At 50.8% G+C, this 21347-nt stretch overlaps 2 protein-coding genes across 5 annotated transcripts; both read left to right on the forward strand.

Annotated features, from left to right (window-relative positions):
- Window positions 1–2227: 2227 nt before the first annotated feature.
- On the forward strand, window positions 2228–4816 carry Hoxd9 (homeobox D9). Its single transcript, XM_005065140.4, has 2 exons — window positions 2228–3479; window positions 3826–4816. Exons 1-2 carry the CDS (start codon window positions 2705–2707, stop codon window positions 4065–4067), a joined length of 1017 nt encoding a protein of 338 aa, XP_005065197.1. The 5' UTR covers window positions 2228–2704; the 3' UTR covers window positions 4068–4816.
- A 5109-nt stretch (window positions 4817–9925) lies between these two features.
- On the forward strand, window positions 9926–12351 carry Hoxd8 (homeobox D8). Of its 4 annotated transcripts, none has more exons than XM_040745614.1 (3): window positions 9926–10589; window positions 10964–11103; window positions 12163–12351. In XM_040745614.1, the coding sequence occupies exons 1-3, from the start codon at window positions 10019–10021 to the stop codon at window positions 12319–12321; spliced, it is 870 nt and encodes a 289-aa protein (XP_040601548.1). In that variant the 5' UTR covers window positions 9926–10018; the 3' UTR covers window positions 12322–12351. The 4 variants fall into 4 exon arrangements, with proteins under 4 accessions (XP_040601548.1, XP_005065196.1, XP_040601547.1 ...); XM_040745613.1 differs by having other exon boundaries at window positions 9932–10589; window positions 10961–11103; XM_005065139.4 differs by having other exon boundaries at window positions 9928–10589; window positions 10964–12351.
- The last annotated feature ends 8996 nt before the right edge of the window (window positions 12352–21347 follow it).

Here is a 21347-nt window from a genome sequence, read left to right on the forward strand (position 1 = left end):
AGGAAGCTGGGGAGGAGCACCTAGGGTGCTGGAATATGGCAATGGTGGGGTGAGCGGTGATTTCGCCCGGGAAGAGTGTCCTGTCTGTCCTCCCCCCCCCCCAATCTTGTTCCTATACTTGCATTCTCAATGGACAGGCTTCCCTCTAGCCTGTGCCTGGTAAGTAAGCCTGGGCTGGTTTTTACTTTCAGTTCCATATGCCTGTGTTTCCTTCTCTTTGGTTTTTGGTCATGTTATTTTTAATGCTTTCAGTGAGCTCTTGATGACTTCTGGCTGGGGAATCCGCCATCAGGGGCTAGGTTGGAACTAGTAATGCCCACCTGGAACCTGCCTGACATCCATTACAGGAACAAGCTTAGCATGTCACCGGATCCAATTGTGCGCCCCCTCCCCTCATTCCTACCCATCCCAAGCTCAAGACAACCAGGCCCAGTGAAGCCAAGGCTGGGTGAGTTCTCTCGGCTTACTCTACCTTGGTTCATTTCTGAAAGGGATTTATGTTCAGCCATTACTTTTCAGTGGCCCACATGGATTCTTTTAAAGGAAAAACATGGAAATATTCTTCCCAGTCAAATCTCTCATTATTATTACAAAATGCTCCTTGCAGCCACTGTAGCTGAGCAGTCCAATGGTCCTTTCACACACATAGATTGGAAAATTCAAGCTAGCTCCTGCGGAATCCGCACCATTGAGTCCAGATCCATCTAGTCCTGCCAGGGAAAGGGGAAGAGGTCCTTATGGGAAGAGGTGACCGAATTCGTTGCCCCAGGTTCGGCCTGTGGTTTTTCAACCCATCTTCAAAGACCCATCATAAAACAGGTTTGTTTTCTTTTTTCCTTTCCTTTCTTTTCTTTCTTTCTTTTTTAAACACAGGCCCTTGTCCTCCCAAAAGAACAACCCATGTAAGTCTCCCTGAACTTCGGAGCCCCCATTCAAACAGTCTTTGGGATGCTCAGTGTTTATTGTTTTAAACTTCCTTCCCCAAACCCCAAATCCTCCCAAGTTTCAAGACAGATCCCTTTAGGAGCTTATTTCCTGGGGCTGGGAAAGAGAGGTATCTGACTCACTACTAGTTTGAGGGTAATGGAATAAAGCTGCCCCTGATTTATCTTGGATGGGCCAAAGCAATAGGGATATATTAATTTCTCCCAGTGATGTGGGGAGCGCCACTACTTTCTGATGTGTGTGTGGGGGGCCCTGTGCTACAGGAAAAGAGCAGGCCCCCTGAAACAAAATCAGAAAGCCATTCGCAAAGGCAATCAATCAGGCCCTGAGTAGCCATTTACCTACCCCCTCTCTTTCCGGGGCTAGAGGAGGGCTGGGAGCCCTCCAAGGGTGCGCTGGGCAACTTGTAGAGCTAGGAATATGCCCTCTCAATCGCTGCTGGCCTGCGGCTTTTGTCTCGGCTCCAGCCGGGCTTTGTACCATGGATTTGGGAGTGACAATGGGCATTTCTCTCAGATTCAAGGCTGCCCGACCTCACCTCTGAAGGCAAGGGAGGAAAATTGGGCAGGGAGTGGCTGGAAGACCTGTCCTCTCGTCTGGATTTTGAAGACATCTTCAGAATCCGTTTGCAGGCCTCTCAGTGTGAAAGGCACCCAGAGGCCTTGCCCACGGAGATGCGGTTCCCGCCAGCCTCACCCAGGCAGGGCTGATTTGGCCAGTGAGAGTTGACCCCGTTTGCGTTCGGGTTTTTCCCTCTGTGGCATGTTTTTCTTCTAGGGCCATTCCAGAAGGCCGGAAAATGATAAGGCACCATGGTGAGACTCCAGTGTTCACCGCCCATCCGAGGGCAGAGAGAAGCCCCTCGGAGGCCACCCCTGCAGAGGCTGCACAGAGCTGGCCCAGGCCCGGGGGGCCGGTTGCCCCAGCTCACCCCTTGGGCCTCGGGCGTGTGCCTAGCCTCACGTCGAGGGTGTACGTGTGGCTGCCCGGGGAGTGTCGAGTGTGGTAGAGGGAGGGGGCCCTTCGAGCTGCTCCATCCGTCCGTTTTATTAGGGACACATTAATCTATAATCAAATACACCTCATAAAATTTTTATTGAAAGGCATAATATCATTACAGAGGTCTTCCACCTGTTTTAAACAACACGACAAGCTGTGAGAGAGCGTGTGTGGGTACGTGTGGGGAGGGGTGGGTTTAGGTAAGAAAAGAGGCTAAGGGAGAACAACTCCCCTTGGGCGCCAGGGGGCCGCCCTTAAAGGCCTGCCTGTGGGGTAGCACCGGGCCTGGGGCCTCCGTCTGCTCCGGGCTCTGGGTGAGCGCCTAGGTGTGCCACGGAAGCCCGACCCAGGGCGCAGAGCCCAGGAGTCAGGGAGTCAGAGCCGGGGTGGAGATTGCAGGACCCAGAGCAGCAAGAAGAGATGAACAAATAGTCCCCAGCGCCTCCTGCGGCTGCAGTTGGGCCTGTGGTCGCCGCCGCCACCCGGGCGGGCTGGGCCGGGCCAGGCCGGGCTGGCGCGTGGACCTGGGCCCGACAGCTCTAATTGCAGCGCTCCTGTTGATGATGATTTTTTTTTTAATCACAGCAGCCCCCAGTTTAGCGGACTGATTTACTCCGGGTATTGGTAAATATGATCACGTGGGCCGCGCGACCAATGGTGGTGGCTGCAGTCTGCGAACTAGTCGGCGGCTCGGGCGCCGGCGAAGAGCGGCTCGGCGGCGGGCAGTGTAACCTTGGGTGGGAGCGCGCGGCGCCTCAACATGTCGTCCAGTGGCACGCTCAGCAACTACTACGTGGACTCGCTCATAGGCCATGAGGGCGACGAGGTGTTCTCCGCGCGCTTCGGGCCACCAGGGCCGGGGACGCAGGGCCGGCCCGCAGGTGTGGCCGATGGCCCGACCGCCGCCGCCGAGTTCGCCTCGTGTAGTTTTGCCCCCAAATCGACCGTGTTCTCCGCCTCGTGGTCCGCGGTGGCCGCCCAGCCCCCGGCGGCGGCGACGATGAGCGGCCTGTACCACCCGTACGTGTCCCCGCCACCCCTGGCCACCGCCGAGCCGGGCCGCTACGTGCGCTCCTGGATGGAACCTCTGCCCAGCTTCCCCGGCAGCGCGGGTGGCGGCGGTGGCAGTGGTGGCGGCGGCGGTGGAGGCCCGGGTCCCGTTCCCAGCCCTGGCGGCCCAGCCAACGGGCGCCACTACGGGATTAAGCCTGAAACCGGAGCGGCCCCGGCCCCCGCCGCAGCCTCCACCTCCTCCTCCACCTCCTCGTCCTCCTCCTCCAAACGGACTGAGTGCTCCGCGGTCCGCGAGTCCCAGGGGAGCGGCGGCCCAGAATTCCCGTGCAACTCGTTCCTGCGGGACAAGGCGGCGGCCGCGGCAGCGGGAGGGAACGGGCCCGGGGTGGGAATCGGGGCCGGGCCTGGGGCGGGAGGCTCGTCCGAGCCCTCAGCTTGCAGCGATCACCCGAGCCCGGGCTGCCCGCTGAAGGAGGAGGAGAAGCAGCCGCCGCAGCCGCCGCAGCAGCAACTTGACCCAAGTAAGTGCAAAAGAAATTACCCCCTGATTTATTGCTGAAACCTGTAAGGCTCGAATGTGCAAAACTGATAGTTTTACTAACCTATAAAAACGTCTAGACGCCTACCCAAGCCTAGGCGAGCAACACGCATCCATAAAAAAGCTTCCCATAACCACCTACCTTGGGCGCGCGGTTTGTACGGTAAACAGAGCGCGGGCATTAAGGCTTTTTATGATAATTCCCCCAAGTTGTGAAAAGCGTCCATCCTTGGTGAAATTAATTTAACGACCTCTCTTCCCCACCCTGTCGTCTCTCCCTGCCTCCCCTCCGCCCCTTGCTCCCTGTCTGCAAACCCTCCTCTTCCTAGACAACCCCGCAGCGAACTGGATCCACGCTCGCTCCACCCGGAAAAAGCGCTGTCCCTACACCAAATACCAGACGCTAGAGCTGGAGAAGGAATTCCTCTTCAACATGTACCTCACCCGGGACCGGCGCTACGAGGTGGCCAGGATTCTGAACCTTACAGAGAGACAGGTCAAAATCTGGTTCCAGAACCGCAGGATGAAAATGAAAAAGATGAGCAAGGAGAAATGCCCCAAAGGAGACTGACCCAGCCGGTCCTGGCCTGAAGTGCTCAGAGGCGCCGGTTTTGTTTTTGTTTGTTTTGTTTTTTGTTTGTTTGTTTGTTTCCTTTGTGGGTGCTTGATTCAGAAACTCTCAGCAACTCGGACTTTTTTCTTCTTTTTTGGGTAGAAGTGATTGTGTGGTTGGTCTCTGTGGGTTATTGGGGGACACTGTATTTGCTCGCATATGTATTGGAGAAACCAAGTGGCTTTGGAGTTTTGTCTCATTCTGCTCCCTCCCTTTCCTGCTCTGTTGGTTCCTTAGGAAATGCTATATTTTGTGAGTGCACGCAGGCCTGATGAAGCCCTCTCCTGTGTAAATGTCCCTCATGTTTCTGAAAAGCGCTGTAGTTTAGTCTAACCCCATGCAGCCTCCCAAACAGGGCCAACTATCCAATTCCGAGAATCTAAAGGCAGAGGGAGATTATGGACACCCCCGCTGCTCTCCCAGCTCAAACTCAAGCCAGCTGCTCACCGCCAGGAAAGCCCCTTTCCTCAGGGAGCCCGTGGGCTGACTTCCAGTGAGGCCTATCAAGAAGCCCTGGGCCCTGGGGCGCTCGCGGGGAGAAAGCTTAGCACAGGAATGGCTGCTCTCTCCCAGGAGGGCTTGGGCTCCCTTGGGCGGCCTGGGGTGGTGGCCCTTCATGTTCCTGTCTGAGGACCAGTTGTACATGTTACCGCTTCCAACAAATAAATGCTGATCTGAGCAAATGGAGCGCAGCCACTGGCCCTGAACGTTGTGTGACTGTTCTCTGTGTCTCTGCAAAATAACATGACCACCAGGCTGTCCCCACCGCCAAGAAGGGACACGTTGCTAAAGTTCGGAGGCCCTAGCACCTGGGGGGTCTCAGAGGTGCCTTGGAGCTTCCTTTGGGAACAAACACCTGGCCGAAGAGAACAATTTTGGAAGATGTCTTGGCGCTTCCCCTATCCTGCTGCCTTAGGCCCTGAATGAGTCTCTGTAGAAACACTGGCGCCAGGGACCAGGCACCTTTTTGCTTTGACACACCGCTGGCCTACTTCTCTATCTTGGAGACCCAGACGCCAATCCCCATCTCCAAACAAGGGAAAGGGCAGCCCTGCACGGTGGAGTAACTAACTCCCCCAGGCCGGCCAGGCTGGCTGGCTCCTGGAGGCCCCAGCCTGTCAAGCAGTGAGCTTCTATCCCTCCCCACCACAACCCCAAAGTGACCTTAGGGACCCCCCCACCCATAGCCCCATCCTGCTGCCCCGTTCCCTCCACCCAGCTCCTATGTATGTTTAGGCCCCAGCTTGGCCCTCTGAGGCGCATTGAGACGTTGAAATGAAGGTCATTGTGAGGGTTCAGGCACATCACTGGCGTTGCAAGCCCTAGAGGAGGCCACGGCTCCTGACAGCCTGGGCTGGGCAGAAGGCGGGGGCGATGGCAGAGATCTTGGGGATCCTGATGAAAGAGGGGGACTCCGAGGAAAAGAAGATGAGGCCTGGGAGGGAAAGCCAAAGCCCAGATCCGGCTGAAGGTGCTGCATTCCCCCGCCCCTTAGGCCAGGCGGATACCTACAGCTCTTTGAAAACAGGAAGAGCCAAGGTGTCATAAAGCCATCGAGCTGGCGAGACGTCTGGAGGTAATGAGTTTACGACAGGCCAGGCGCTTCGCTTTGAAACCGTCTTATTTTGATGTTTGTGGGTGGAAAGGAAAAATGCAGACAAAACTGGGTCTTAAAATCTGGACAATAAAATATAAACAAGACTTGGACCAAGAAGGCCCCCCAGTGAGGATTGAGCACCCAGGGAAAAATGAGAGATGATATAGTTCTGATTTTTTTAGTGGGGCGAGGTAGCCTAGGACTGGTGGCTCTTCGCTATTTTGACTGTGGCCATGATCTACCTGGCACTCTTAAAAATAAGACAATAATGATACTACCACTTGGGTCATTTACTCAAGCATCTCCTAGGATTATGTCTTGTGGGGAAAGGAAGTGTTACACACCTCTTCACTGGCACGCTACTCTAAATTCCCCGCAAAAATATGGAAATTTGTTCACTTATTACAGGTATAGTCATTACAGCTAATTTGGCCAAAAAACGTTTCTGAAAATAAGAGACAGAGATTAATTTAGCAAGAAACACACCGATTTGGTAATGTTTCCTTTTTTAAAAAGTCAAACAGACCACTTATCCAGTTTGGTTTAGTCTGTCACTTATACAATATTAAAATTCTCATTCATTGTCTGGAGAAATTTGAATAAACATAAGCCCAAAAGGGACTTTCCAGACAGACACACAGGATGCAGCAAAAAGCTTTGAATTTGACTTTAATCCGCCCCAAATTATCCAGTTTAATGGACTCAAAAAATTAGGATTAGAATGTCGAATTAGGAAATATGCATCATTTAATGTTGAGAGTAATATCTTTTAAGAAAGAAAACAATATTTGACTTCTAGAAAAATTTTAGCTGTCAAAGTGCCTGGTTTCTTTGAAAAAAAAGTATCATCAATTAATATTTTAAAAGTTTTGATTTGTTTTAAACCTAACATGTCCTACAATTGTATCTAAAAAGGCACAATTAGGATATAACAGAATTGGGGACTTCCGGTGTCTGGCAAAGGACCGGCTGGAAGCTTTTGGCAAACACACTACTTACAAGCTCTTGTGAGCCCAAATGAGAATTCCCTCTGCATTTAGGAGCCCACGTTTGCTGCAACTGACTTGTTGACAGTCAAGGAGATGAAGCATTATTAGTGTCAGCGGTCCAAGCCCAAGTCAAACTGAAGAATTAAGATTAGAATTGGTTTGAGGCGAATGAAAGGGAAATCAAACCCGGTTAGCTAGCGACTGCATTTTGCCACTAGAGGGCGCTGTTGCTCCACTTTCTGATCTCGTAAAGCTAGCATTGCGGTGGAGGAAGGTTTTGATTAAAAAATTTACAATTTTACTTTAATCTTAAATTAGGATAAATTTAACAAAAATAAACAACGTGAACTATTAAAATTTCAAGCCATGTTTGTCAGACATAAAATTTTGGCTCACACAGCATTTCAGACATTCTGGACTGTTGTGCAGAAACTATAAAACGTTAAGTTAACGCATTCCATCAAAACAGAAATGAGTAAAGGCGCAGATATTTACGAAGCTAACTGCTCGCTTCTTTTCGGATAACAAACGGAATACTTAAATAAAATTGGGGAAAACTCCAGTCTATTTTCTCATCAGATGAAATGTGCTGTAGTTTTGTAGTTTCTGTTTTTAAATTAGGCCTAAATATGAAGAAGTGAGTGCTGTGTTTGTGAACAACCTCCAAAATAAATGGAGTTTTTAAAAGTGCCATATGTACTGAGATGTGGGTTCTCGATTTTGGCTTTTTGCCCCATTTCATTCCCAAATCCGTTCGTTTATTCAATGTACAAATATACTCACATTCCCATGAACACCCGTGCTAAACAGTGGAATAAAAGAGCACAATTACCAAGTTTAGCTTCAAGGTTTTATTGAAAAAATCTTTTAATTGGGTATTTGCAGGACTGAAGTTCAAATCCTTAATAGTCAGAATCAGTTGTTACACTTCGAATTTGAAGGATATATTTGGGGGAAAAACAAAAACAATATAACAAAATAGTCTTGCTCTTAACAAGTCTCTTAATACCCCAATAACATGTCTCCACATTCTCTATTGTAAATTTTAATAACACGAGCCTTTAGCATCTCCAGATTCATCGATAATTTGTTTTCCTCCACCACTTTCAGCCATTCCTTGTAGAAATAACTGAGTGGGACACAACTAGAGAATATGCCTTTGTATGCCAACCTTATTTATAAAAAAACGAGATTCAATCCACTGGGACTGACCTCGGGATCCTGTCCACATGGGCTGAACAAACCCCCGAGGAATAGAAGGTGGCTGCAATCTCTGGCCTGCTGCATCTCTGAGTCCATCTGGGTTTTTGGCATTTGTATTTGGCCGTGGAAAGTCAGCGCACTGTGATTTAGTGTAAGCTCACCACTGTCTTTGGTGAGCTGGGGTGTGTATCTTCAGGGTCTGTTCTCAAGACCAAAGGACCAAAGGAGAAAGTGCTCAGCACCTAAAGCGGGAGGAAGGAAGGGAGAAAGAGACGGAGGGACGGGAAGACCGGGGAGAAGGAGAGGGAGGGAGGGGGAGAGAGCGAGAGAATATAAACATATTTATTGGACATTCAAAAGAGAAACGAAAAAGATGAAAGCGTGCGGGGGTACGGGTGGTGGTGTGAGGCCGTGCAGCTCTGCTCAGCTGCCCCAATCCCGACCTGGCCCCTTCCCGAAAAACGCGAAGCCTGCACTTCCTTCCACAGAGTCTACTGCGTGCCCCCCTCATCGCTCACAAACCAGCCGCTCGGGAGCCTTGTCTTTGTTTTCTCTTGGGAAAATCAAGTTTATGCTAAGGCCTGCACCTAGCGTCCGCAGTTACTTCGTGGGTCTGGTGTGTGAGCTAAAGTCGTTAGCAAAGGACAGGGCCTGCCCGCAGCTGCCTGGAACCGGCCCGATCCGAACGCCGGCTGGGGGACTCGAGTGCCTGGTACCCCCCGCCCCCGCCCCACCCGGGGCCGCAGGCAGCTCAAGTGCGCTGGCGCCCGGGTTGGGACCCCAGAGCCTTGGCCCGGCCCTAGGGAAGGCTTCCTTCCCCCGGGGAACGGTCCTGCCGCTCTTCCGTTCCTCGGCGACGCCGGTGTGCCCCCTCCCCCGTGCCCAGCACTGACGTCTATCAAGGGTGAAATGATGGAAACTATATTCATGGGCATGATTTCCATTAAATATCAGTTAACCTGGGAGCCGCAGCCAGGCATGCAGTGCGTCAGGGTAAATGTACATCTCATTTCCACCAGGCCTGCTAGGCTGGAAAAAGCAGGACTTTGATTCGCTTTGATAAGACCGGGGACTGGGGGCCGGATTGCGGCTTTTAATCAAAACCACGGGGATAGGCCCGAACAAACGCAAGGACCAATCCGTCCACCTCGCTCGTCCAGGTTCAGAAACGCAAAAAAAAAAAAAAAAAAAAAAAGAAAGAAAAAAAAGGCCATGGCCAGCCTCCACGGGGCAAGTTCCAGGAGCTGTGGGGAGCCTCCTGGGAGTGACCTCCCCGGCTGCCCCAAGGCTAAGGATTGGCCGCGCCCCTCTCTGCGGGCCCGGGGCCCCAGGAGCCCTTGGCAGTGCGGCGGGCTTTATGGGCCCCCTTTCAGGTTGGCGGAGGCATCCCGGGGCCGGCGTGAGGCGTCCCGTCCGGCGCAGGGGCCGCTTCGCCGCCGCCCGGATCCCTCCGCCAGGCGGTTCCCTCGCCCCCCATCCCTCTCCCTCTCCTCGCAGTGGCGGGGTGCGAAAATGCCTCGCCGGCGCGCACCGGGGCGGCAGCCTCGGCGGCGGCGGCGACAGCGCCGGGAGGGGGCGGCGGGGGGGCCGAGGTGAGAGGTGGCACCGGGCAGAGGGTGTGTTTTCTCCTCGTTTCCCCGCGGAGCGGGGGCTCGCGAACCCCAGCCTAAGCGTCTCCCCGTGGCCCGCGCGCGCACTCTCTTCCTCGTCCCCGGGGCGCGAGGGCCGCCTGGTGCCCGGGAGGAAGCTGGAGGCCGCGGCCCGGGTCACCGGGGGCGTCGGCGATTATATTGCGGCCCAGCAGGCGCGCGCCGGGAGAGGCCCGCAGGGCGGCGGCGCGCGGGGGCGGGAGAGGCCGCGCGGCCCGCGAGGGAGGCGGCGCGAGGCCGAGGCGGCGGCGGCGGCGGCTGCGTGAGAGCCCGACATGAGCGCCCAGCGGCCGGACGGCCGGGCCTGAGGGGACGCGCGCGCCGGGCGGGCGGGCGGGCGGGCGGGCGAGCGGCCCCGGCGGCCCCCGCGGCTCGAGCAGCCGCCCCAGAGGCCCCCGCGTCAGCGCGGCCGAGCTGAGGCGCGCCCCTCAGCGGCTCCGCGCCGCCCGCCCGCCCGCGGCCGCCGCCCCGATGAGCTCGTACTTCGTGAACCCGCTGTACTCCAAGTACAAGGCGGCGGCCGCGGCGGCGGCGGCGGCGGCGGCGGGCGAGGCCATCAATCCCACTTACTACGACTGTCATTTCGCGCCCGAGGTCAGCGGCCGCCACGCCGCCGCCCTGCAGCTCTATGGCAACAGCGCCGCCGGCTTCCCGCACGCGCACCCGCAGGCGCACGCGCACCCGCACCCGTCGCCGCCGCCCGGGTGCGGCGGAGGGGGCGGCCCGGGCCCGGGCCAGGACTACTTCCACGCCGGCGCGGGCAGCCCGGCCGCTGCCTACCAGGCCGCCCCACCTCCTCCTCCGCACCCTCCGCCTCCGCCGCCGCCTCCCCCCTGCGGCGGGATTGCCTGTCACGGGGAACCCGCGAAGTTTTACGGATACGATAACTTACAGAGACAGCCGATTTTTACGACCCAGCAAGAGGCCGAGCTGGTACAATATCCTGACTGTAAATCGTCCAGTGGTAATATTGGCGAGGACCCAGACCACTTAAATCAGAGCTCGTCTCCTTCTCAAATGTTTCCCTGGATGAGACCACAAGGTTGGGATGCACTTTTTTCTTTTTTCTTTTTTTGGAAGGGAGAAATCTGCTTTCGTGTCACGTTCTAGCTTTAAAACTCCCCTGTCCTTTCCCCCTCCTTTTCCTTCTTGTGTAGCCTCTGTGGCTCTTGACATAAACTAATACGGACTTTTTAAAAAGTATGTAAAGATGATGGGCACAGAGTAATTGAGAAAGACCTTGCCTGTCTCTGCTTCTCTTGCCTGCACACCCTGTATCTGTGTCAGAATTAAAGACCACTGTGTATATTCATCTAAGCCTGTTCCAGAAACTTCCAACAGCAGTCAGAGACATCAACCGTTAAAAAACAAATCTCGTTGATTTTCCGCCTTTTTGTTGTTTGTTCCCATCAGCAGCTCCTGGTAGACGGAGGGGAAGACAAACCTACAGCCGATTCCAGACCCTAGAGCTGGAAAAGGAATTCCTTTTTAACCCTTATCTGACCAGGAAGAGAAGAATCGAGGTCTCGCACACCCTGGCCCTCACCGAGAGGCAGGTAAAAATCTGGTTCCAGAACAGGAGGATGAAATGGAAAAAGGAGAACAACAAAGACAAGTTCCCAGTGTCGCGGCCGGAGGCGAAGGAGGGAGAACCCAAAAGGGAAGCCCAGGAGCTGGAGGATGATGGAGCCGAAGGCCCCACAAATTAACTTCTAAGCTTTAAATTTTTACCACAGACTATTAAGACTAATGGTCAGCATACGCTGGTGGACACCACCTTTTCCCCCTCTTCTTTTTTGGAAAGGACTTTACCTGTGTTTCAAGCTACCTTAATGTCACTGCTCTTGAGGTTTCTGCGCTTTGAAAGGGGTTTGGGTGTTTTTTAAAAAAATAGTTTGTAGGCATAGAAGCAGCCTTTGAGCTGCCCTACAGAAGGGTAATTTGATACCGACCTTGTAGCTATATTTTTATAATGGTAGTTTTTAATGTCTGAGCTGGTGATTTGCCTCAACAACGTAAACTTCCTAACGATCAGCACTAAATGATTGAATATAAAATGCTTTATTAATCAAACAAGTGCACTTGAACATTTTAAATCTTTATGGTGAGTAAATGAGTAAATTAAAAGAAGTCTATTCAGAATGTTTTAAAAATTATGCCTGCAGAATATTTACTTTATATTATTTGATTAAGTGTATTATTTATATTTTTCTTTCTGCTTTTGTAATGATTGGTCAGGTGTCTTGTGGTTTACTTCCAGAATGTTTCTTTGAGCATTTTGTAAATGTCCATCAGGGAAGAGTCTGGGCCAAATATTGGAAAAGCACATTAACTGAAGAGTGCAATGTATTGTCCAGGCTCTGGGCTTCCTTAAACTTCGGAGAATGTGCCTAGAGTTTAAGGGTAATGTCAAAGTCGACATTCAGCCGTATTTCTGTAGTTCGTACAAATTATGGCAATTTGAATAATCAAGAGAATTAATACTTGAAAAACAATTGCAACATTTTCATTAACTTTTCACTCTGGCAAGTGGCCTTGCTTTCATTTTGGACCCTGCTTGTAATCGCCTGGGATCTGTAGGTCTCTGTGCTCCGTGTTTCTGCTTTTTCACGTAGGTGCCATATTTATTTGTATTCTCTCTGCACTGCTCGCTTGCTCCTCCTAAGCCAGCCTGCTGCGTTCGTTCGTTCATCTCAGATGCCGGTTGGTACGTCCATCCTCTGCTGTTCTTCAGGAAACAAGCCCTGAGTGTAAACAACCACCCCAGAGCATAGCTCCTTAATAAAGAAATGTACCTCCTTAAAGAACAGAGCTGATATCTTTGATCTTTGAGCGCCGGGGAAACACCTTCTCCTCACCAGTCACAGTGATCAGGGCTCACTTGTTCAAGCCTTCTATTTGATAAGCGGGTGTGGCTTATACACTTCCCAAGCTGTTTAATGATGATGATGATGATAATAACAATGATAATAAGCAATGGTCTGGGGCTTTCCTCCAGAGTGGGCTGGTTATCCATGGGCTTCTTGCATTAAATAACCCTGGTATGATACGACAGCTTTGAACTTCAAAGTGATTCGTCAAGTCGTAGGTCTGGTGACCCAGAGTCCAGGTTACACCACAGTTTAATCCCATAGAGTCCTAGTTGAAGCTGGCTTTCGGCATCTATTATTAACAAGATATCCATTTCCCATTTGGGACTGCTCATGCAGCTGCCTTTTTATGCAGGGAGGAGGGAGGGAGAGAAAAGAGGGGAGGAAAAAGGGAAATTCAAACAAAGTCGCATTCTTATTGAAAAATGGAAACACCTTAAGTAGACATTGAGCACTGGCTGCTTTTTTGTTAGACACATTTACTTTTAAAGACATGGTTTTTGTTTTATTGCTAATTTCCAGGGTGGTTTATGTGGGTAAGAAAAGAAGATTCTGTAGTTTGAGGCCAGGCTCACTGCCAGGTGCTGGTGGATCGCAGGGTTGGTACCGGTGGGTGAGAGGCAAATCCCCACCTGCTCTCTACCCAGGGGAGAGGCTGTGGCTGTGACATTGCTAACCCAAGCCCGGAAAGACAACTAAAGTCAGGAGTGGTCAAGGCTTAAACATTTGCACAGAACTGACAGCTGCAAAGGCCAGTCCTACATTTGGGGACATTGTGCTGTTGTGTACTGCCTGAATCTATGCTGGCTGGAAGAGAGCAAGGCAGCCTCAGGCTGAGAGCCAGGCTGGGAAACAGCCTTAGGCACAGACTACATGAAAACTAGTGCTATCTGAACTCCAACTGTTTTGATTTAAGGAACAATTTAAAATTTGCTATCTCCAGGACTGGAGAGATGGCTCAGCAGTTATGAGCATTTGCTTTTGCAGAAGACTAGAGTACGATTCTCAGCATCCATGTGGTGGCTCACAACCATCTATAATCCCAGTTCCAGGAAATCCAGTGTGGTGCACATGCTGGCAAATATATATATATATAATATATATATATTATATATATATATAATGAAAACAAATTAAAAATTCCTATCTCCAACTCAAGAATGCTCCCCTAAATATCACTCTTTAAACTGGAATTTGATGAGATTTGGTTAGGAAAAGGACCTACTAAGTGGATGAGTGGGAGTGGAAATCAAGGGTGGAAAATAAGGTAAAAATACTGCATCTTTGACATTCTGGCAGTCTATACTGCTCTAGTAATACATCTTTGGGCCACATCGGCCCCCTAAACCATGATAAAATCCCAGCTCATGTACAAACTTGCAATAACTGATGTTTTGAGATTATAAATTTGTACATAGACATAGATTCACACCTAAAAGTGTTGGTAATAAATGTAGATGTGGATGTTTCGTTCTGCAGCTATGAAAGAACATAGATATGTCTCCAAATAAAGACTTTGAGGAATCCCTCCCCCTCGTGCACAGGCACACACACACACACACACACACACACACACACCACACAAGCACACTCCTCTTCCCTACCCTCTTTTCCTTTCATGGTTTGCTCTCTCGCTGTGGTTAGACCTCCCCACCCCATGATGGTGTCTCAGTTGATGGACTAGCGGTGGGGAGTACTGCATGATGCTTTTCTAATTGGCTCAGATCTATAAACAGTGAAGCACTGTAGCGAGAAACTTTTTTTTTGCTGCATAAATTTGCATAAACCTTCAGAGACCCTTTTGCAAACCCAAGTAGAGCTTTTCTGCCCTGAAAGGAGACTTAGAGGAGTCTGTAAAGAGATTAGAGAAAAATCGAGGCCCCTCCAAGTTAACACTGACTAAAAGAGAAAAGTCCTCTAAGTGACTAGACTGTGCTAGAGTCAGAAACACAAAAAGAGGGTGTGTTCTTACTCCTTTAGAGAAGAGTCGGTTCAAGGGTACCATTTTGTAAGTCCCACAACACATTGCTAGCTCCTGCACAGCAGATGAACAGTCCAACATGGCTGACTTTTCTGTGCAGTCCCTTCCCTCATTCTCCAAGCTACAAAGGCAGTGATTAAGTCTACTTTTATTTGTGTAGAGGGGAGATGATGCAGAGGAGAGTGAGAGGAGTTTCTAGAATGTTTTAGAACTGAACAATCTCTACCCAGTTACATGTGTGTTAGCAATGTAAAATGTTCTGAATCAAGGAAGGAACACCAGTGTGCCCATTTATTTGTGTAATAACACATTGTTTAATTCAGTGAATAAGATTTCACATCCAGAGTCTGTCCTCCCCATCTGTGGTGGTTGCTGAATCCTCGGATGACTGGAGGTGGAAAGGGGAAGAGAGAAAACATTTTAATGGACAACACATTTTAGTGGACCAGCAAAATGAAGACCCACTGGCCTCTTCAAGAAGTAAGACTTGCTGACAGATGGTGGCAGAAGCACTTTAATTAAAACTGTCCAAGGTCATCAGAACTTTCTCTTGGGATACAAATAGCCTGCACAAAAGGATGTTGTGCATTTCCTGCTTAAATAAGTTCATGCCCACTAGTTACTTAGTGAGTGTGAAGATGTTTCTGGCAAAGAGCTTATACCTAGAAACGTCTTGCTAGAATGTTCTGAAAAGACTGAACAAGCTGGTGACCCCTTTCAGGCAGGCACTGGCAGCTGACTGGCAGTGCCCATGAGGGGAATGTTGGAGGTCAGCCAAGGACATTGACTTTCAGGTGGAGTTCACCAGAGAGGTTCCCAATGATAATGCAAAGGAAATATGATTCCAACCCTTGAAAAAAATTCTAGATTGTTCTTTTCCTGAACAGATAAAACCCTTCACCTCTCCAGAAAAGCACTAAGCATTTTTCAGTGGTCAAACACGGGGGAGGGGTAGCAGAAATAAGAGCACAGAGGACTGGAATTAAATTCCACAAAAATCTTCATATCTTAGCACCTTAGGACCTTGGGGGTGGGGTGTTCATTCCTGTGGTGATAGATTTAAAACTCAAAATGGTATTTCGGAGAGATAGACAAGTATCTACAAATATTTATGGCCTTTGGAATGGGCGATTGCTCTCCCACAGCAAAAAATCCCCAGGAGGCTGGAGGGACCCCAGTTCAGGTTGAAGCCAAGGGTGGGAAGGGCATGTGATTTCTTGACCAGGGCAGCCCAATTTTCTGGACAAGATTTGGGGTGCGGCTTGCCTAAGATGAGCGGGTAAAAATGGAGAGTGCCTGGCATTCCTTCGGGACAAGTGTTTTTGTGAGGGAAAGGAGGAGAGAAGCCAAGTGACCAACTAGGGGAGCCGTGGGACTGGGGGAGGCGCTGTGGGGATGACATCCCCCAGAGACTGAGCACCGCCTGCACCCATCTTCCTCCCGCATGTGGCAATTGTACAGAGGGTCTGAGCCAAACAAAAACAAAACCACTCCGTAATTCCTGTCGGAGGTGTGTGTGTGTGTGTGTGTGTGTGTGTGAGAGAGAGGGGGGCAGGGGCTGGGAGAGAGACAGAGAAAGAGAGAACAGAGGAGATGGATTTCGAAGAGAAAGGAAAGAAAAAAGATAGAGGAGGGGTAGTATAGAGAGAGGAGAGAGAGAGACAGAGAGAGAGAGAGAGAGAGAGAGAGAGAGAGAGAGAGAGAGAGAGAGAGAGAGAGAGAGAAAGGAGAGAGTAAGGAGAGAAAGGAGATGAAAAACATGGCGCTCGCGAGCTGTATGTGCAAAATCCGCAAGGAATTGCAGTAAATTCCTTTTTGTTTGAAGAAAATTTACAACTTGGTAATAGACCTTTTTATGACCTATTTGCGGTCGTCATTGGCTGCGGCTGGTCATGTGCAGGCGCCGCTCGCCTTCACGGCCTTTTTCCTGATTTCCCAGGCGAATTTGCCCCCGCATTCTGCTTTCCCAGAGCCTCACCCCCTCTTTTTCTAACCTTTGTCTCTGCAGAGGTGGGCTACAGTTGCCGGCTGCGGGATCGCGGGGTCCGCAGCGGCCTGGGCTCCCGCCGCGACTCCACCGCAGCTCGTCCCGGGTCCCGACCGCTGCTGTCTAGGCAGCCGGCAGGGAGCCCAGAAGGAGCCCGGGGCGCAGAGCCCCCCGCCGCGGCTCACACTCCTGCGGGGAGCCGCCCTCCTGCTCTGCCCGGGCGACCGCGGCCGCTGCTTCCCACCCGGTCCTTCCAGCAACATGAGCCGGAACCTGCCGCCCAGGGTGCGCGCAGCCCGGCAGCGCCTAATGGATTCCAGCCGCCGCCGGGGCCGACCGCCCGCAGCCCGGCAGCCTCCGGGTAAGAGCCGCCCTCTTGGCGCCCGAGATGCCTCGGGCAGTGGGTGCCACCTTCCCGGGACCCCGAATTACCCAATAACCCGGGGAGCGCTCTCTGCGTCTCCCTCCCTAGTTCATGTCCCCTGGGGCTCGAGGTGGGGTCCTGCTGGGCTCAGAAGTGCAGCGGGGATTCCTTCGTGTCCCCCCTCCCCCGAGATCCCTTGACTTGGGAACCCTCAGATCCGGAGCTCCCTCCACCCCCACCCCGAATCCGCCTTGGGAAGAAGAGTGTGTAGATGGCTTCTGGACACCTCAGCTTGGCTGGGAGGGGGGGGGGTGTCAATAAAGGTTTCCTGTAGAACGGAATGCTGTGTTGCTGGGGTTTGGTCAGAGCTAACAGGTGTTTTTTCCGGGGGTTGGGACACGGGTGGGGGTGGGGTAGGTACTGTATACTCAGGATGTTTCTTGAGCGAGGCCAATTTTGGGAGTTTATAGCTTATTGGGCCTTGTGTATGCAATGACAGTTTAGCTATTTTAAAACGTGTCTCTAATGCTTAGGAGGAAAACTGGTAATAACTCAAGCTAGGATCCTCCTACATCCGATGATGTATCAGGTGAATTTGTACTATTTTATGTCACAAAATGGATGTTTGTTTTGGAATGTGAGATCGGAAAATCTGGTGCAGGTTTTAGGATAAACCCATTAGATATTTGAGAAATGCGAAGCATTTCTGAGTTCAAACATTGCGTGTGGTTCCCATTTGTCAGAGTGGTGAAAGAGTAGGGTTTTGTTGGGGTTTTTTGTTTGTTTGTTTTTCTTTCTAAATGCATTATGGTAATTTTTCACTTACTAATAAATGATACACAGCAACATTTTTCCTACTTTGAAATTCCTGAACCAAAACACACAGGAAATAAAACAAAAGGAAACCTTTGCAGAACCTAATGTTGGTTTTCCTCCAACAATTTTGGGTGGTGTTTAACCATACATTTTGCAGCTCCTATTTCCTATTCCTTCACGAACACATAGGGGAGCATTGAAACCTCAGGCAATCTGCCGCATTGCGTTTGAGACTGCAATGGTGGTGGGCTTCAGTCCCCAGAGTGTGTATCTACAAATCCATATTGTTTGCCCAAATATTCCAGTACAACAGTGTTGGCTGTGCAAGTGTTTGTAGACAATAGGTGGTATATTTATAAGAAGTGCTTTAAAAAAAATAATTAAGCATAGAATCACTCTCATTTCAAGATGGAGGACTAGTTGATGGCTGCGGAATTTTCTGGGCCAGTAACACTGGGTGCTCACAGTCTGGAATAGGATTTTTGGATTTGGAGTGCCTGTCTTGTAAGCAGTTTCCTGTCGCACAATGATGACACTGAGGTCATTCTCTGATAGACAGAAGTATTCCCTTTTGAAAAGCAAGCTCCTTGACGGGGTCCATAGGCCCTGCAGCTAGGTCGGTTGAAGCTGGGTGGGGCTGAGGGCTGATTCCACGTTCTGAGGCTGGGTGAGGGTAGGGGTGGACTGGATGTTCTGGTGGCCAAGTTGTAGGTTTGGTGGTCCAACCTGCTACAGTGACTAAGATGGTCCCTGTTTCAGAGAGGAAGGTGATGCCATGTGAAGATATGGAGGACTGAGGGAATCTTTGTAAACCTGTGGTAGCACTAAAAGCTTATTGGGAAGAAGTGGATGGTTGCATCTTGAGAAATAAATATTTGACAGGTCACACATTTTGTCTACGAGGAAAGTATAAGAGACAGGTACTGCCAGAACCACCTCCATTGTTCCTGTGACCCCCAACGACAAAAAATAAAAAAGAAAATGGAAGGGAAAAGAAACGAATTTTTTAAAAACGTTTGGAGCCTAAAAGCTCAAAGGTTTGTGGGCACAATTCACAGTGTCCTGGGTCCAAACTTCTATTTATAGACTTGGGAGCCAATGTTCTGGCCTTGGTGTCGTCTGATGTGGACCTGAGTTAGTCTCCCGGAGAAGCAGGAAAAAGCGAGGCTGACTATTTCAAATGTAGCCAAGAACAAGGACTAAACACCAAGCGTGTTTTTCCTATCATATCTTCCTACAAATACGTTAATTTTGCCAAAATTCTGTTCTCTGAGGCTGAGAGGCAGGGGAAACCCGAACAAAGACAGTATTTCACCCTGGGCTGGCAGGCAGCTGTTAGAGGTATTTACGGCCTTGTCGCAGTGCAGTGCAGCGGCCAGTGAGGGTATGCGGGGGCACAGGAAGCTGTGCTGAAGCCACCGAGATCTCGGAATTCCGATTTAAATCCGATTTAGGTGCACTTTTTCAGAAATGATGAAAATAGATACCATTGTTTCAAAGGAAAGTATCCATCCCCTAGACTTGATAGTTTTGCAAAACTAAAGGAGAAATTTTGCTCTCTGAACGCAGGGTGGGGTGATCGCCCCATGGATAGACCACTCAGGGGAAGCTGTACCCCAGATGTGAAAATTCTGATCCGAAAGGTAACGCTGAGTGCGTTTATGAACAATAGGGAGATTTTGTTGATTTGACGGAACTGGACCAGCAAACTGGAAAGATTAGTTAAGGCGTTAATTCAGATTTTCCTGAAAAAGCAAAGCACATTTCCTGTCTCTTTTAGATAGGATTTCCAAGTGCTTCTGCAGCCGAGTGCGGTGCAGTCCAGGGTATGGTGCTTGAGGCGGGCATTGCTCAGCCTCCGCAGTGCGGGGCTGCGCACGCCTAGCGCATGTGCAGTGAAATAACCCAGCCCAGAGATTGAACCAGCTCTGCACAGATGGGGGAAGGGGCGAGAGGAGGAGATAGCCTGATCTGTTACCCCTCCCTCAGGATTTGTTGCTCATTTTTTCTTCCAACCTTTTATCTAAAGATAGCCACCAACTTTACTCTTGACTACAATTACTTTCGATCTAGACTCATCACCCCACCCCAATTTGTCTGTACGTTAGAAACAGATGGCAAATATGAGCTAGTAGTAAGCAGAAGTTTTCCAACTATGTACACACACACACACACACACACACACACACACACACACACACACGAGACCCTAGATTTTTCAGACTGGTGCTGCCTGCTCTGGGGTAAGGCCTTTCTTCCTGGCTCCTGTTCAAACTACCAAACTTCCGGCCAGTCATTCCTGGATCTTGATAAGTCAACACAGCACACCCTAAGGCTCAGGCTCAGCAAAGAGCGAGCAAGCAAGCAAGCAAACAAACAAACAAACAAACAAACTTGGGGGATTTCCCTCCTGTCATGCTTCTGGGTCACAAATTGTCTGAGTTGGGGGTGGGGCGATGAGAAGTAGCCTCAAGGACTTCTGGACTCCTTTCTGCCTCTCCAGTGGACGGGGCAGGACCAACTTCTGATGCCAGGAGACTTCAGCCCCAGGAAGGAAGTGCCTCCTGGCCTTGGGTTTTCAGGGCTGGTTGTGTCCCTGTTCGGCTGTCTGGAGCTTTGTCCAGGAGGAGGCGCTGTAGGACAAGCCTCTCGCTGGCTTCGCGGATGCCGCAGATGCCCTGGGCGGGAGGGGAAGGGGAGGACACAAGAGCCACCCCTTCCTCTACCCCGCCCTCCACTTCAGCTCGCACGACGTGCTTAGCATCAGACAAGGGTGGGTGGTGTGGTCACTTATCCTCCAGCTGCCCGCAGCAAAGACAGCTCTGAGGTTCGCGGAGCCTGAAGACTGATTCTGGGGTGAAAGGCCACATTGTTTCCCTCGCCTACCCAGAGAGGGCATGATTTGCAGTTCTCTAGGAGCCGGCAAGGAGGATCTTGTGGTGAAGCAAGCTGTTCTTAAACCACAGGACCCTCAATGAGATTGCTCCTCCCCTGCAGGGCCTCTCTTCCTGCCTTTCACTCTGCCCCAAATCTGGTACCCAGAATGAGCAGCTTGGGAAGGCACAACATGGATGGAAACCCTCTTTGGCAAGGCAACTGACCTACCCCTGCTTATTTACAGCAGGGCTTGGGCCCTGTGACACCCTTCTGATGCTCTGAAAGCACTCCACAGCTTGATGACCAGTGCAGACGTGTGCAGAACCACTGTCCTCAACACCGTGGTCATACCACAATGCTCACTGCAGGCATGCTGTGTGCTTTGCTAGCTAGTCCTGCTTCCAGGGTGACACCAGCTTCAACTCACCCTGACTCACTGACCCCCTGTTGTCCCCTAGCAATGTCCCCTTCTTCACTACTCCAGGGCAATGATTCTCAGCAAAGGCCTGTGCCCAAATTATCTGCATAAATGAAGTTTCTAGGTTCCACCCCAAACACACTGAATTCCAATGTCAAGATGGGGTGTCTGGGTATTCTGAAAAGTCCTCCCCAGGCACTGAGGAGGATGTATACTTAGGCTTGAGAGTCATGAGTCAAGGGTCTCTCATGCTTAGCTCTTCATTCTCCTGAGGCCGAGTTCCTTCCCTATGTCTACACTGCGCATGCCCAAAGCCCCTGGAACTACAATCATGACTGTTTTGTCTTTAAGTTACTAAACTATTGGTGAATCATTTCTTCCGTTTTATGGATGAAATTTCAGGATCTGTACATTCCTCACTTTGGACTTGGAGAGCTCAAAGAGAGCAGGTTCTAAGTTCAGGCTTAATTGGGTTAAAACCCATATT

The sequence above is a fragment of the Mesocricetus auratus genome, unplaced genomic scaffold, assembly GCF_017639785.1.
Source record: "Mesocricetus auratus isolate SY011 unplaced genomic scaffold, BCM_Maur_2.0 Super-Scaffold_100004, whole genome shotgun sequence".
Lineage (NCBI taxonomy): Eukaryota > Metazoa > Chordata > Mammalia > Rodentia > Cricetidae > Mesocricetus > Mesocricetus auratus.